The following is a 17,768-nucleotide window of genomic DNA, read 5'->3' on the forward strand; positions in this document are numbered from 1 at the left end:
CACTGACTGTAGGAGTTGTGAAAATTTATATTTTTATTATCATACACGTTAGAGGGTTCCTTGTACAAATGAAAGCAGAAGTTCTTTGATTACAATCGTATGGTGAGAGCTGCACTGCCCCAACTAGGCTCAGCGCTATACTCTTTGCGTCTCGCACCACTCTGAATTTCCTCCGAGCGCTGCGCTGAAAATTCAAATTACACATTACCAACTTTGACCTTACCCCAAGTGAAGGAGTTCAAGTACCTTGGGGTTTTGTTCGCGAGTGAGGGACAATGGGTGGGAGATTGGTCGGAGAATCGGGCGCAGCGGGTGCGGTATTGCATTCAATCTATCGCACCGTTGGACGAAAAAAGAGAGCTGAGCCAGAAGGCAAAGCTCTCGATCTACCGGTCAGTTTTCGTTCCTACCCTCACCTATGGTCATGAAGGCTGGGTCATGACCGAAAGAACGAGATCCAGGGTACAAGCGGCTGAAATGGGTTTCCTCAGGAGGGTGGCTGGCGTCTCCCTTAGAGATAGGGTGAGAAGCTCAGTCATCCGTGAGGAGCTCGGAGTAGAGCCGCTGCTCCTTTGCGCCGAAAGGAGCCAGTTGAGGTGGTTCGGGCATCTGGTAAGGATGCCCCTGGGCGCCTCCCTAGGGAGGTGTTCCAGGCACGTCCAGCTGGGAGGAGGCCTCGGGAAGACCCAGGACTAGGCGGAGGGATTATATCTCCAACCTGGCCTGGGAACGCCTCGGGATCCCCCAGTCGGAGCTGGTTAATGTTGCTCGGGAAAGGGAAGTTCGGGGTCCCCTGCTGGAGCTGCTCCCCCCGCGACCCGATACCAGATAAGCGGACGAAGATGGATGGATGGATGGAACTTTGACCTCGTTGCTGCTGACCCATAAAGGCGCAATCAAAACCGTATACCTGCGCTATTTTTCATTATCGTACAAGGTTAGAGGGTACCTTGTACAATTTAAAGCAGAAGTTCTTTGAGCATCTCTTTCATATCCAAGTTAAGTTAGTATTATAACTGAAAATATCCGGAATCAGATCCATATTCAATTCAATTTTATTTATAGTATCAAATCATAACAAGAGTTATCTCGAAACACTTTACAGATAGAGTAGGTCTAGACCACACTCTATAATTTACAATGACCCAACAAGCCCAGTAATTCCCCCAAGAGCAAGCATTCAGTGCGACAGTGGCTAGGAAAAACTTTCAAGTTCAAGTTCAAGTTCCACTTTATTTATCCTTAGAAAAGGAAATTTGATTTGCAGCAGGATATTCAAAAACACACACATACACATACATGTGTAAGCAACATTATAAACACAGCACAAGACACACATCAACACCTTCAATAGAGACACCTTCCCCAAAACCAGTGACAAGATCCAATTGGACAGTACACAGGTCAATATGTCATAATGAACAGTAATGAAAATAAGATAATAAATAAGAACATTTCTATATAAAGAATTCAATGATGTCCCTCAAGTCTTTTAGGAAGAAACCTGGGACAGACCCAGACTCTTGGTAGGCGGTGTCTGATGGTGCCGGTTGGGGGTGTGATGAACAGTGGCAATAATAGTCACAATATAGATAATGGAATTATGACTAGAAATAGTTGTAATAGTTCATGGTGTATCAGGGCACTGCGGGGCGCTACAGGGTGTAGCATTGGCGATATCCAGCCCTAATAAAGTTACTGCCATCACTGCAACAACCTCTGGTTTTACTGCTTGGAGACTAAACATAAAACACCAGACTTTGGGGCTTTATAAGTTGTATAAACTGGCTTCTGTTCACCACTGTGGTTGGTGGATACTGGCTGGAGCGTGGTGCGAGCTGCAAGGAAAAAGACTTGAGACACAGCAGAGCAAACAGGAAACTCGCTGTGTTTGTGTGAAATGAAATGAAAGGTTAAAGACGTCTGCCTTTTACGTTCTTGTCTACGTCACAGTGCTGTGAACATCGGCATCCCTTTCCAATCTGCTCGGTTGAAATCATCCGTGTATTTTTTTTGCAAAAAGTAATAAAGACTCAAACCGATGAGTCTCTGGTATCGATCGGTCAACGCTGGCTGAACATAAGAATGTTTTCTAAACTGATCTTTCTAAATATAAAATGAGCGAAAGCAAAACAAGTCTGCTTCATGAATATCGACATCAACGAGGAACTGGATTTAAACTATTGGAACCCAACGCTACAACAAATTTCCCTGATTTCAACTCATTGTTTAAAACCCTTGTGTGGTCCTTCGGGTCCTTGTGACCCAAAGGACAAAACAAGGGTTAATACAGCACCTTAGTGCTTGTTTGTACAACATTTTGGCCAGCTTAAACTGTGTTTAAATGTGCTGTAGAAACAAACTTTCTTACTTACTTTACAAGAGACAGGGTTTAGAGAGCAATTCTCAACAAAATAAACGGAAGTACATAACCCTTGTGTTGTCCTTTGGGTCCCGGTGACCCGAAGGACAACACAAGGGTTAACCTTTGTGTGTCTTCAGGTCAAATTTGACCCATTGTCTAAATGTCTATATCAGAAATATGTGTTTCTTTTTAATGACCTAATTTGGATGACCCAAAAAAATAACACAGATGATTCCACACATCGCGCTTCTCAAGTACGACAAAAGATGGGATCTCTACTTTCATTGAATTTTGGGTGTTTTGTTAATTTTTTTGTTAATTTGAAAAAAAAAAAACTGAAATGTTTTGAAACATTATTCCTTGACTGAACGTTGACCTTCCTTTAATATTAGATCTAAATAATTCATAATTTCTGCTTTTTTAACTCAAGAATTAGGTATAATTTCCTATAAATGAGATTTTTTATTGACCCAAAAATAAGTATTAAGTGTAAAACTAGTTATGAGTTGATGTTGGTGGTGTTTACGGTAGGGAAAAGATGCGTTAAACGTCAAAAAAGCGCCAAAAGTGCTGAAAAAAAGAGACAAAAATGTCAGAAAAAGTGTTGATTTTCAGTTTTGACCAGGAGGATGATGCATGGTCGAATGGAAGACAACACAAGGGTTAACTGTCTTCTAATCGTTCTCTGTAGTGCATCTTTGTGAGTTATTTCCTGCGTGTTTGCTGCTGCTGCTGTGTTATATCCGGTGGTTGATACCTGTGATCTTTGCACCAAGTGACATCTGAATTTCAGAGGGACATTTGACATCTATAGTCAGGAATCAACAGGCCGGACTCTGGCTCAGCTAAACTGTTCTGTTGATCAAAATAAGTTAATCAATGAGCCTGGACTGAGGTCTAACTTATTACTAACTCAATCCTACTGTCTACATTATTCCCTTATAATGTCCATATTTAATGCTGGTCTCTAGAATTGATCCTTGCACTATTGGACTTATTTGCACCATACCACCATGACACACACACACTCTCATAGAGCACCTTACCATGCAGACTGAATCACAGGGTCAGGCCCTGCCCTGTCACTGCTAAGGCATGGATACCCCTTTATTTAAATTCTTTTAGAGCATATATGAAAGAAATCCCAGTTTGTTACAATGATTATTGGAAATAAATACAATAAGAGTGATAGAAAAGAAATACAAAATGCTTAATGATTTTTGAGAATCTGATAAAAACCCTTCACTCCACCTCAAAAGAGCTGGTTAATCTCAGCTAAATATCTAATCATTAGTCCAGTTCAAATAATGTATTATGTATAATAATTTGTTAGCCAGCTAACTGTAGTATCTACTCATCATATCAAGTGCTTGTTGGCATGTTGTACAGCGTCTGATAGCAAAGACATGTTTTCTTGCAGCGGCCATTTTAAAATTAGCCGTGGTAAAAGCTACTATAATCTGTCATGATCAAGGAGTTGATAAGCAGACAGTTAGCTAGCATAGCTAGCACAGCTAGCTAGTTGCAGGGTAGTGTCTGTAGCTAGTAAAAACTAGCATTAGCACGCCAAAGTAAAATAATAGCAAAGACATTTTACAAACATTTCTGCCCCTACAGACGGTTGTACTGTATGACATTTTGTTTGTCCGATCAGATGCCTCATAGTTTGCTCTCCAGGGTCACGCTGTTTTTTCCTCGACCAATCCCATTGGTGCTTGAAGTCGTGGCTCCGCCTTCTGCGTCATCTGCTGAGATTAAGATCAAACGTGTCAACATGAATACCATCTGTCTATTAAAACTTTCAATAAAATAATGAATGCAGAGGCAACGAATGGGAAACATGTAGAGAACGCTGCCTGTGGACACGTATCGTAAAGGTTAGGAATCAAAGAAGTTACCTCGAGGGTCCTCACAAGTCCGGAAAGACAAACTGTGTGTGTGTGTGTGTGTCGGTGTATCTGTGTGTGTGTGTGTTTGTGTCTGTGTGCGTGTGTGCGTATGTGTCTGTGTTTTTGTCTGCGTGTGTGTCTGCTTATGTGTGTGTGTCTGTGTGTGTGTGTGTTTGTGTGTGTGTGCGTATGTGTGTGTGCGTATGTGTCTGTGTGTGTGTGTGTGTGTGTGTGTGTGTGACTGTGTGTGTGTCTGTGTGTGTGTGTGTATGTCTGTGTGTGTATGTCTGTGTCTGTGTTTCTGTGTGTCTGTGTGTGTGTCCGTTTCTGCGTTTGTCTGTGTGTGTGTGTGTGTGTGTGTGTGTGTGTGTGTGTGTGTGTGTGTGTGTGTGCGTATGTGTGTGCGTATGTGTCTGTGTGTGTGTGTGTGTGTGTGTGTGTGTGTGACTGTGTGTGTGTGTGTGTGTGTGTGTGTATGTCTGTGTGTGTATGTCTGTCTGTGTTTCTGTGTGTCTGTGTGTGTGTCCGTTTCTGCGTTTGTCTGTGAGTGTGTGTGTGTCTTATGTGTGTGTGTGTGTGTGTGTGTGTGTGTGTGTGTGTGTGTGTGTCTTATCTGTCTGTGTGTGTCTTATGTGTGCGTGTGTATGTGTGTGTGTGTGTGTGTGTGTGCTGACCTTCGACCTGCCGGGCCAGTAGGCGCGGTCCTGCCAGTCCGATACCGAGCGCTCCGATGGGAGCTGTGGTCAGGATGGCTAACACGGCTAACGTAAGCACGTCCAAACCAAACTTAATCAAAGTCTCGTCCCCCTCCTCCCTCGCCAAGTCCAACGCCTTGGAGCCGATCGCAGCCTGAAACACAAACAAACACTTTTAAAATACACTTACTTACACTGAATGCACATGAAGCAGCTCTAAGGAGGTTCTTTGGGTGATTTCTTTTCATCATTAAGGGGGATTAAAAAAATTGGGGGATTAGGGTAAGGATTAGGGTTAAAGTTTAGGGTTAAAATTGGGGGATTAGGGTTAGGATTAGGGTTAAGGTTTAGGGTTAAAATTGGGGGATTAAGGTTAAGGTTTAGGGTTAAAATTGGGGGATTAAGGTTAGGATTAGGGTTAAGGTTTAGGGTTAAAATTGGGGGATTAGGGTTAGGATTAGGGTTAAGGTTTTGGGTTAAAATTGGGGATTAGGGTTAAGGTTTAGGGTTAAAATTGGGGGATTAGGGTTAGGATTAGGGTTAAGGTTTAGGGTTAAAATTGGGGGATTAGGGTTAGGATTAGGATTAAGGTTTAGGGTTAAAATTGGGGGATTAGGGTTAGGATTAGGGTTAAGGTTTAGGGTTAAAATTGGGGGATTAGGGTTAAGGTTTAGGGTTAAAATTGGGGGATTAGGGTTAGGATTAGGGTTAAGGTTTAGGGTTAAAACAAATTGGGGGATTAGGGTTAGGATTAGGGTTAAGGTTTAGGGTTAAAACAAATTGGGGGATTAGGGTTAGGATTAGGGTTAAGGTTGGGGGATTAGTATTACGATTAGTGTTAAGGTTTAGGGATTAGGGTTAGGATTAGGGTTAGGGGTATCTAGTGCGATCGCTCCTTTACATGCTCGGACGCTAAACCGTGCCATAGGCTGATTGAAAGATGTGGGCCAGGGCTCGGTTTGGTTGGACTCAGCCACATAACGCATTATGGCCAGGCAATATATCGCTATTATATCGACCTCGATATACGAGACTAGATATTGTCTTAGACTTTGGATATCGTAATATTAATATTTGGGAAATGTCTTTTCCTGGTTTCAAAGGCTGCATTACAGTAAAGTGATGTATGTTCTGAATTTACCAGACTGTTTTATTATTTGCCTTTACCAAGTTAATCATCGTATCCACATTACTGATGATTATTTATCAAAATTATCATTGTTTAAACATTTTTTGAAAGCCCCAATGGTCAACCCAACAATATTGCTGCAATGTCCACATTGATGTACAGTATTTCATTTCCTCCATATCGCCCAGCTTTAGTACGCACCAGTGTGATCTATTAAAGTGTCTGGGCCTGGCTCTTATCTCACAGGTAAACGGGAATTGTGGTATAGTAAAGAAGAGCTTGACATAGGACGTTTGCTTCAGAAAAGTTGAACTGACAACCTTTTTGAAAACCGGCAGCTTTGAAGTTAGGATAAGACACCAAGTGTGAAAATGGCCCAAAAATGAGGTTTTATGAGTTTTATTGCTGTGGTACACACACACATGCACACACACACACACAGACACACACAGACACTCACACGCATCATGCACACACACAAACACACACACTCACACACACACACAGACACACACAGACATATACAGACCTGTACAGTGGCTTTGGGCAGCCAGGCCACAGAGATGAAGAGTTTCTCCTTCAGGTTGAATCCTCCGAAGTGAACCAGCAGGAAGGTGACGAGCAGGCGGATCACCAGACCGATGCTGATACAGGCCAGACCCAGACCTGAACACACAGAGAGACACACAGACTGATACAGGCCAGACCCAGACCTGAACACACAGAGAGACAGACTGATACAGGCCAGACCCAGACCTGAACACACAGAGAGACACACACTGATACAGGCCAGACCCAGACCTGAACACACAGAGAGACACACACTGATACAGGCCAGACCCAGACCTGAACACACAGAGAGACACACAGACTGATACAGGCCAGACCCAGACCTGAACACACAGAGAGACACACACTGATACAGGCCAGACCCAGACCTGAACACACAGAGAGACACACAGACTGATACAGGCCAGACCCAGACCTGAACACAGAGAGACACACACTGATACAGGCCAGACCCAGACCTGAACACACAGAGAGACACACACTGATACAGGCCAGACCCAGACCTGAACACACAGAGAGACACACAGACTGATACAGGCCAGACCCAGACCTGAACACACAGAGAGACACACACTGATACAGGCCAGACCCAGACCTGAACACACAGAGAGACACACACTGATACAGGCCAGACCCAGACCTGAACACACAGAGAGACAGACTGATACAGGCCAAGACCCAGACCTGAACACAGAGAGACACACAGACTAAACCGATGCCGATACAGGCCAGAAAAGCACAATAAAAAGAAAATTAGCTGTAGCTTAAAGGTGCTCTCTCAACAACCGCTAGCTGCCTGTCCCCTGAACACACTATAAAAAAAAGCAGTCTATGTAGACAGACCAGGCTTCACAAATGGCAACAAAAACAAACTGTGCCAACAGGCACCACCAAACATAACAAACAGTCTTCCAGCGCTCCAGCCGATAACCGTCAAGAAGGAGTTGGGCGTGGGGGTTGGGGGCTTAGTGTGCAGAAGGTAGGGGGAGGGCACGGGATGAGGAGGAGGGAGGGGCGAGCTAGCCTCCGTTTTGTTTGACAATACGACAACAAGAAGTAACGTCACCCAACATCGCTTAGAGCTCCTTTAAGGCTTAATCTTATCTATCATGTGCCGACAAGTTATAAGACACAGCCCGAAGGCGGCCATTTCATGCTTGTACTTAAGGGCTGAAACGCGTAGACATTTAATGACTTTAAAGATCTTTTATTGGGGGGCATTTCCAGCTTTTATTTTAATAGGACAGATGAAAACATGAAAGAGGAGAGAGAAAGAGAGAGAGAGAGAGGGAATGTCGTTGAGGAGTAAACTTCTATATATTGGCGCATGCTCTTCCAACTGAGCTATCTGGGCGCCCACATTTAATGACTTTTAAGGATAGATATAAATACGTAGATACTGCCTTCGGTTGCATGAGATGCGTCTGTGCCGCTGCCAATTTGGGACAGACATCTGACCCGCTTGACCACAAATACTCGTAGAAAAAGACTTTTGAAGCCAAGAAGATATTAAAGGCATTTTAAACGTTGCCCTCTCTAGTGCTAACCTCGTCCTACCAGACTCTGATATATTAGCCTGGTCCTACCAGACTCTGGTCCAATAGCCTGGTCCTACCAGACTCTGGTCCAATAGCCTGGTCCTACCAGACTCGGGTCCATTAGCCTGGTCCTACCTGACTCTGGTACATTAGCCTGGTCCTACCAGACTCTGGTCCACTAGCCTGGTCCTACCAGACTCTAGTACATTACCCTGGTCCTACCAGACTCTGGTACATTAGCCTGGTCCTAACAGACTCTGGTACATTAGCCTGGTCCTACCAGACTCTAATACATTAGCCTGGTCCTACCAGACTCTAGTACATTACCCTGGTCCTACCAGACTCTAGTACATTAGCCTGGTCCTACCAGACTCTGGTACATTAGCCTGGTCCTACCAGACTCTAATACATTAGCCTGGTCCTACCAGACTCTAGTACATTACCCTGGTCCTACCAGACTCTAGTACATTAGCCTGGTCCTACCAGACTCTGGTACATTAGCCTGGTCCTACCAGACTCTGTCCATTTGTCCAGAGAGTCTGGCCTCTCTCCATTGACAAGTGTTAACTTCCTTGAAGGCGGGTACTCTGTTGAAGTTTAAAACTATTGGATCTGCCCAGAGCCACTCTGGATCTGCCATAACCAATCGCTAACGTTTGGTCGTGATGTCGGCTTAGCATCTCTAGCGTTAGCCTTAGCCAACTCTTTCACCACTAACAGAGCAAGCTGGAAAATCAAACTGTTCCCGAACCCCTTGGGGAGGAGGGCCACAACATCCTGGCCACCAACACAACTCAGCAAAGATTGTTCTTTTCTATTCGGCAGCATTGCCACAACAGACCGAATGGCTTCGCTCACATCTTTCTCCGCCGCCATTACAGAACTACAACTCAAACTAGTGCACAACCTCAAAGTCATTGTTCTCAGCCACTCCCTCTGTTCGCTGATTGGACCGGTAAAGATTTTGACCAGAGAAAACCCAAGAATATACCGCAAACCCAGGCGGTGTACTGAAGGAAAATGAAAATTGACTGGAAGTACGTAGGAGGGTGAAGCCAGGCTACTCTATTGCCTCAGTTTCCTTCAACCTTCTTTTAAACTAGTTATCCAAACAAGAAGCAAACCAATGTTTTGGGGAGTCCGGGGAAGTTCAGCAGCTCTGTTTGCTAGCTTGTCCACTTGGTTTCTAGTTACTGGGACCACGTTGGTTTGTTGAGAGTTTGGTTCTTACCCACGGTGCTGGGGCTGAGGGTCTTTATGGTGATCTCTGCGCCGATCAGACCGAAGAGGAGCGGCTGGAAGACGTCCCAGGACCGGCCCACCATGGCTGCCACCGGAGCCTGGACATAAACATAACCATTCAACTAAAAACTCTAACCGTTAAAACACATGCTTACGCTGGGTGAACAGGTCTAGGGCTGCTCAATTATAGAAAAAAATCATAATTATTTTGGTCAATATTGAATTTAAGAGTGTTAACAGGATTACATGTTGACTTTTGGAAGGATGTTGCATTTATTAAAGTTAAAAAACAGTTAAACAGTGGAACAAATCAACGGTGAAAACACCTTCATACTTTTCCTGTTTGAACTTTTTGAATTCCCCTTAAAATAAATAATAGTAAAAATATATTGAAATGTAAGCTGAGTGAGCTTCGCCTTCGGGAAGTTTCAATCAAAACACAAAGACAAAAAAATAAGAGTTTACCTGCCAAACGTAACGTACAAAATAATCTTTTGTCTCGATTTCATTGTTCTTCATAATTCGATGAACTGTGCAGCCCTAAACAGGTGTGAAGCCAGGAGTTTAATCCTGATTAAAGTGATTCTGAAGTGAGATACCTTGTCGGTCTTCCAGCCCAGAGCAGCCAGGAAGGCGAGCACCAGCGTAGAGAGACCACCGGCTCCGGCAAAACCAATAACATGACTGAAGAACACCGAGAATATGGACAGACCCAACAGCATGAGAGTCCTCTTCAACACCAGGTCCTCCTGCACACAACATTCAAACAATTTAATGACATTTACATTTAACCTTCCTGTTGTCCTCCTGTTTACAAAAACTTGTTAAAAATTGACAAAAACATCACTACAAAAATGCCAGGAAAGTGGCAAAAAAATTTGAAAGAAATCAACAAAAAAGAATTTTTTTAAACGCTGAAAAAAAGTGACCAAAAAAATCGGGAAAAGTTACAAAAAAAAAAACATCAAAAACATTGCCAAAGGTGACAAAGAATTGTGAAAAAGTGAGAGAAAAAACATTGGGAAAAGCCACAAAAAACTTGTTAAAAAATTTAGAAAAACATCATTAAATTAAAGCTGCGAGCAGCGATGGACGGGCCCTCGCGCCTCTGCGCGTGTCGGGGTTACCGGTGGACGCCGCTCCTTGCGACCGTGCATTCGCGCGGCACTCAGACGCCGCGAATCGTCAACAATGAAAAGGGAACTCCCCGCCGAGTTCAACGATAGCTCACACAAGACTACGTCATACGGTTCATTAGCTGTGAAAGGGGGCGTGGCTAAAGCGTAGGGGGCCGGTTGCTACGTCCTGTTGCCACTAGGCGGCGCTATGACTTTAAGTAAATATCGGCCTTTATTTGTCCTCAGGGTCGGACTCTTATGAATCCTGAAAAGTTTCGAGGTAATCGGACAACGTACACTCGAGTTACACCCACTTCCTGTTTCGGCGGCGAAACGCACAAAATGGCCGCCCTGCCACGGCCACGCCCTATGACAAAAAGTTTTTCTTTTAACAACTTTTCATCTTTAACGTCTTAAGATGGCACAGACCAAGTTTGAAGTTGATCGGATGAAATCTCTAGGAGGAGTTCGTTAAAGTACGACATGTGGAAATGGCCAAAATCGCACTAATTTCAAACTTTGAAATCAAAATGGCGGACTTCCTGTTGGGTTTAGGGTATGGCTATAATGAAGGCTTTTGTACATCCTGACATGTTACATATGTGTACTAAGTTTCGTGAGTCTACGTTAAACGCACTGCAGGGGCTCAATTTTCTTAACTTTCTAGGGGGCGCTAGCGAGCCATTTTTGTGCGCCTATTCCCGAAACCCTTAAAATACTTAAATTTTCACCAGACTTGATGCGACCGCCAAATTTGGTGAGTTTTTGAATATGTTAAGCCCCTCAAAAAGGCAATTCATTTGACGGGAAAATAATAGAAAGAAAGAAAGAAAAATAATTCCTTTAGGCCCTAAAAATGCCCCAAAAGTCCATCCATCCATCCATCCATCTTCGTCCGCTTATCCGGTGTCGGGTCGCGGGGGGAGCAGCTCAACAGGGGACCCCAAACTTCCCTTTCCCGAGCAACATTAACCAGCTCCGACTGGGGGATCGAGGCGTTCCCAGGCCAGGTTGGAGATATAATCCCTCCACCTAGTCCTGGGTCTTCCCGAGGCCTCCTCCCAGCTGGACGTGCCTGGAACACCTCCCTAGGGAGGCGCCCAGGGGCATCCTTACCAGATGCCCGAACCACCTCAACTGGCTCCTTCGACGCAAAGGAGCAGCGGCTCTCCGAGCTCCTCACGGATGAGTGAGCTTCTCACCCTATCTCTAAGGGAGACGCCAGCCACCCTCCTGAGGAAACCCATTTCAGCCGCTTGTACCCTGGATCTCGTTCTTTCGGTCATGACCCAGCCTTCATGACCATAGGTGAGGGTAGGAACGAAAACTGACCGGTAGATCGAGAGCTTTGCCTTCTGGCTAAGCTCTCTTTTCGTCACAACGGTGCGATAGATTGAATGCAATACCGCACCCGCTGCGCCGATTCTCCGACCAATCTCCCGCTCCATTGTCCCCTCACTTTCGAACACAACCCCAAGATACTTGAACTCCTTCACTTGGGGTAAGGACTCATTCCCTACCTGGAGAAGGCATTCCATCGGTTTCCTGCTGAGAACCATGGCCTCAGATTTAGAGGTGCTGATCCTCATCCCAACCGCTTCACACTCGGTTGCGAACCGATCCAGTGAGTGCTGAAGGTCGCAGGCCGATGATGCCATCAGGACCACATCATCTGCAAAGAGCAGCGATGAGATCCCCAGCCCACCAAACTGCAACCCCTCCCCACCCCGACCACGCCTCGATATCCTGTCCATAAATACTACAAACAGGATTGGTGACAAAGCGCAGCCCTGGCGGAGGCCAACCCTCACCTGAAAAGAGTCCGACTTACTACCGAGAACCGGACACAGCTCTCGCTTTGGTTGTACAGAGATTGGATGGCCCTGAGAAGACCCCCTCACCCCATACTCCCGCAGCACCTCCCACAGTATCTCCCGGGGACCCGGTCATACGCCTTCTCCAAATCCACAAAACACATGTAGACCCGGTTGGGCATACTCCCAGGCTCCCTCCAGGATCCTTTGCGAGAGTGAAGAGCTGGTCCGTTGTTCCACGACCAGGGACGGAATCCGCATTGTTCCTCCTCAACCCGAGGTTCGACTATTGGCGAACCCTCCTTTCCAGCACCTTGGAGTAGACTTTACCAGGGAGGCTGAGAAGTGTGATACCCCTATAATTGGCACACACCCTCTGGTCCCCCTTTTTAAAAGGGGAACCACCACCCCAGTCTGCCACTCCTTTGGCACCGTCCCAGACTTCCACGCAATGTTGAAAAGGCGTGTCAACCAGGACAGCCCCTCCACACCCAGAGCCTTGAGCATTTCTGGACGGATCTCATCAATCCCGGGGCTTTGCCACTGTGGAGTTGTTTGACTACATCAGTGACTTCCGCCTGGGAAATCGGCGACAATCCCCCATTATCCTCCAGCTCTGCCTCTAACATAGAGGGCGATTAGTCGGATTCAGGAGTTCTGCAAAGTGCTCCTTCCACCGCCCTATTACCTCCTCAGTTGAGGTCAACAGTGTCCCATCCTTACTGTACACAGCTTGGATGGTTCCCCTTCCCCCTCCTGAGGTGGCGAACAGTTTTCCAGAAGCACTTTGGTGCCGACCGAAAGTCCTTCTCCATGTCTTCTCCAAACTTCTCCCACACCCGCTGCTTTGCCTCTTTCACGGCAGAGGCTGCAGCCCTTCGGGCCCTTCGGTACCCTGCAACTGCCTCCGAGTCCTCCGGGATAACATATCCCGGAAAGACTCCTTCTTCAGTCGGACGGCTTCCCTGACCACCGTTGTCCACCACGGTGTTCGTGGGTTACCGCCCCTTGAGGCACCTAAGACCCTAAGACCACAGCTCCTCGCTGCAGCTTCAGCAATGGAAACTTTGAACATTGTCCACTCGGGTTCAATGCCCCCAGCCTCCACAGGGATGCACGAAAAGCTCCACCGGAGGTGTGAGTTGAAAGTCTGTTGGACAGGGGCCTCCTCCAGACGTTCCCAATTTACCCGCACTACTACGTTTGGGCTTACCAGGTCTGTCCAGAGTCTTCCCCACCCTCTGACCCAACTCACCACCAGATGGTGATCGGTTGACAGCTCTGCCCCTCTCTTCACCCGAGTGTCCAAAACATACGGCCTCAGATCAGATGAAACGATTATGAAATCGATCATTGACCTTGGCCTAGGGTGCTCTGGTACCAGGTACACTTATGAGCATCCCTATGTTCGAACATGGTGTTCGTTATAGACAATCCATGACTAGCACAGAAGTCCAACAACAAACAACCACTCTGGTTTAGATCAGGAGGCCGTTCCTCCCAATCACGCCTCTCCAGGTGTCTCCATCATTGCCCGTGTGCGTTGAAGTCCCCCAGCAGAACAATGGAGTCCCCACTGGAGCCCCATGCAGGACTCCAGTCAAGGTCTCAAGAGGCCGAATACTCCGAACTCCTGTTTGGTGCATATGCACAAACAACAGTCAGAGTTTTCCCCCCCACAACCAGGCAGGGGAGGCGACCCTCTCGTCCACTGGGGTAAACTCCAACACAGCGGCGCTCAGCCGGGGACTTGTGAGTATCCCCACACCCGCCCGGCGCCTCACACCCTGGGCAACTCCGGAGAAGAAAAAGAGTCCAACCCCTATCCAGGAGTATGGTTCCAGAACCAAGACTGTGCGCGAGAGGTAAGCCCCACCAGATCTAACCGGTAGCGCTCCACCTCCCGCACCAGTTCCGGCTCCTTCCCCCACAGAGGCGTTCCGAGCCCACGCCCCAGAGCCAGCGTCTGCTGCCGGGTCTGGTCCGTCGAGGCCCCTGACCTTCACTGCCACCCATGTGGCATCGCACCCGACCCCAACGGTTCCTCCCACAGGTGGTGGGCCCATGGGATGGAGAGGAGTTGCCACGTAGCTTGTTCGGGCTGTGCCCGGCCGGGCTCCGTGGCAAACCCGGCCACCAGGCGCTTCGCCGACGAGCCCACCGTCTGGGCCTGGCTCCAGGCGGGGCCCCGGCTTCCTCCGGGCAGGGTCACTCCATCTCTGCTTAGCTTTTTCATTGGGGTTTTGAACCATTCTTTGTCTGGCCCCTCACCTGAGACCACTTTGCCTTGGGAGACCCTACCAGGAGCACAAAGCTCCAGACAACACAGCCCTCAGGTTCACAGAGACACACAAACCTCTCCACCACGATAAGGTGATGGTTCACGGAAAAGTGACAAATAAAATATCGGGAAAAAAAAAAAAAAAAAAAAAATCAAAAACATCAGCAAAGGTGACAAAAACTTGTTAAAAAATTGACAAAAACATCAATAAAAAAAGTGACAAAAAAATTTGAAAGAAAATTTGATAAAATTGAGAGGAAAACACGTCAAGGAAAGTGTAGAAAAAGAACAACAAATTGTTGAAATTTTGAACCAGAAAAACACAAAGTTGCAGGTTGACGGGAAGCCAACACAGCGCCCCCACCTGGTCGTTGCCGGGGACGCAGCACAGGAACAGACCCAGGATCAGTCCGGCCACCACCCCCCCCACCACCTCCAGCAGACCCTTCAGGATGTTCATCCACGTAGAGCCTGGAGGACGAACAGCACAGACAACATTTTAAATCACATTTAAAGACCTGTCTTTTTCCACTCGCTTGTAGTTCACTCTGACACTTTGGCTACATTGAACCCGTAACGTGTGCGGACCATTAGCGGAGCGGATGTGCCTCTGAACGTATCTTCTTTTAACCATCTCCACCTGCAGCACCATATGGTGTTCTGTTGAATGAATAAATAGGAGTCAGATTTGACAGGCCTTAGGGCCTCATTTGGATAAATTCCACCAACACTGCCTTGACTGGAAAGCTCTTTGGGTAAAATTCTGTTGTTTTTAAATCAGCTGTAGGAATAAAGAGAATCAAGTATAATTGATGAGAGATGAGATGTAGATGAGAGAGTAATTGAACGAGTGTCAGTCTACAAATATCTTGGCTTCTTCTTAGAAGAAAGTTTGTCCTTCAAGCAGCATATAGAGTGTTTAACAAAAAAAACTTAGAGTATAGTTGGGTTTCTATTATAGAAACAAAGGCTGTTTCTCTTTTAGTGCGAGAAAAACACTTATACAAGCAACATTTCTGTTGGATTAAGGTGATATTTTAGACATGCATGCAAATCAATCTTCTCTGAAATTGCTGGACTCCATATACCATGCAGCACTAAGATTTGTAACTAATTCTAGTTTTTGTACTCATCACTGTAACTTGTATGAGAGTGTGGAGCATTGGTATATTTTTCTTTTAAGGGCATAGTGTGTAAACTGCCTCCTTACTTATATTGTCTCCTGACTCCTAAAGTCCCTACTGGGAAATGTAATCTTTGATCATATGGGCAAATCATGTATGACATTCCCCGAATGCGAACTGTTTTCGGTGAAAGTGCCTTTACATTTTTTGCACCCTCATCCTGGTATAAACTGCAGAATAATCTTAAATTAGACTACCTACCAACATCAATACAGTTTAAAATTAGAATAAAGGATTATTTGAGTACTAAATGCACAAGCGCTGCTACTGAGCGCTGCTGGTGATTATGTGGAGATGATGTTAATTTGCCAACTGTTTTCTTTTTCTGTTTTCTGTTGTCTGTTTTTGTTGTATATTTTAAATATGGAACTTTTTTATGGCTGTCTTGGCCAGGACTCCCTTGAAAAAGAGATTCTGAATCTCAATGGGATTTCTCCTGATTAAATAATTTAATAAGGTTAATAAATAAATAAAAATGAAAGGAATAGAAAAGATAGAGAAACCTGTAGAGAAGGCAATTCCAAGGCAAGTAGAGAACCCCGTTATGGCCAGAATATCATCAAAACTCCCAGCAGCCATCAGCAGGGTGGGGATCCCCTGAATAAAAACAACACAGAACATCATTACAAGGTAGAGACAGAATCATACATGTACATATTCCGATCATATAGATACACAACATCCCATACATAGCATAAATGTCTTGGTGTGTCAGGGCCTTAACATGAAACAGGCCCGAAATCACCATCACCAAACCCACCAGACACCATGTAAATAATCCCTACTTTTATCATTGTAATACACGCTTCATTAAAAGTGGACAGAAAAAAAAAGTAAAAACTTTCAAAAGCCGTCTTGGTTCATCTTTCTACTGTTACAACAATCACCACTGTGGTTTGGTTGAAATAAACCCTTAATTCACCCATTTACATGTGGACATATGCTGGCTCTATACACGCTAAAAGTCCTGATTATTTACATGGAGTCTGGTGGAGATATGCTGGCTCTATACACGCTAAAAGTCCTGATTATTTACATGGAGTCTGGTGGAGATATGCTGGCTCTATACACACTAAAAGTCCTGATTATTTACATGGAGTCTGGTGGAGATATGCTGGCTCTATACATGCTAAAACTCCTGATTATTTACATGGACTCTGGTGGAGATATGCTGGCTCTATACACGCTAAAAGTCCTGATTATTTTCATGAAGTCTGGTGGAGATATGCTGGCTCTATACACGCTAAAAGTCCTGATTATTTACATGGAGTCTGGTGGAGATATGCTGGCTCTATACACGCTAAAAGTCCTGATTATTTACATGGAGTCTGGTGGAGATATGCTGGCTCTATACACGCTAAAAGTCCTGATTATTTACATGGAGTCTGGTGGAGTTTCGTGATGGTGATTTCGGGGCTGTTTCATGTTAAACTAAAAGGATCTTACTCTTTAACTAAAAGGTCTATCTCTGTAGGGATCGTTTCCATAATGTTGTCAGACACTTAGAATAATAATCTGAGTCTGTCAGCAGCAACAACAGAACTTTTAGTGGACACTGATTGCCAGATTGCCCATTATAACATAAATGGTATTTCATACAGTGTCATCTTTAGTTGTTTATAATCTATACCGAAAAAGGTTGTTACATCTTCTGTTTTATTCTTATTTTGTTCTTAGATCCCTCAGAATCTTATTAATCTTATTCAATTTATTATTATTCATTCCTGTATTTAATGTACTGTATATTAACGGACATATTATGTGCAGAAGATATGAAACAAAACAAAATAAACAAACTACATTCCCATTAATTTACTGTATACATTGCCGTACATGCTACACTTTCATATTTGTTCGGCATCTTCTTCTTTTTCCCTTGTGTAAAAGTTTTTACTTGGTCCGTGAGTGTTTCTTTGTCGGGTAGTTTGAGAAGAAGGCGGCTA

General features: G+C 45.2%; 1 protein-coding gene across 1 annotated transcript in view; it reads right to left on the bottom strand.

The window, feature by feature from the left end:
- Positions 1 to 4,006: 4,006 nt before the first annotated feature.
- The window catches only part of LOC114546158 (sodium/hydrogen exchanger 9B2), a 24,733-nt gene continuing 10,971 nt past the window's right edge, over positions 4,007 to 17,768 (bottom strand). Inside the window, exons 7-13 of the mRNA XM_028564836.1 lie at positions 16,329 to 16,422; positions 15,006 to 15,112; positions 10,028 to 10,177; positions 9,418 to 9,526; positions 6,608 to 6,744; positions 4,929 to 5,103; positions 4,007 to 4,110 (exon numbers count right to left, since the gene is read on the bottom strand). Of these exons, the coding sequence (XP_028420637.1) occupies positions 4,025 to 4,110; positions 4,929 to 5,103; positions 6,608 to 6,744; positions 9,418 to 9,526; positions 10,028 to 10,177; positions 15,006 to 15,112; positions 16,329 to 16,422 (858 nt within the window). The 3' untranslated portion in view covers positions 4,007 to 4,024. The remainder of the gene's footprint in view (positions 4,111 to 4,928; positions 5,104 to 6,607; positions 6,745 to 9,417; positions 9,527 to 10,027; positions 10,178 to 15,005; positions 15,113 to 16,328; positions 16,423 to 17,768) is intronic.

This window comes from Perca flavescens, chromosome 19, assembly GCF_004354835.1.
Source record: "Perca flavescens isolate YP-PL-M2 chromosome 19, PFLA_1.0, whole genome shotgun sequence".
Classification (NCBI taxonomy): domain Eukaryota; kingdom Metazoa; phylum Chordata; class Actinopteri; order Perciformes; family Percidae; genus Perca; species Perca flavescens.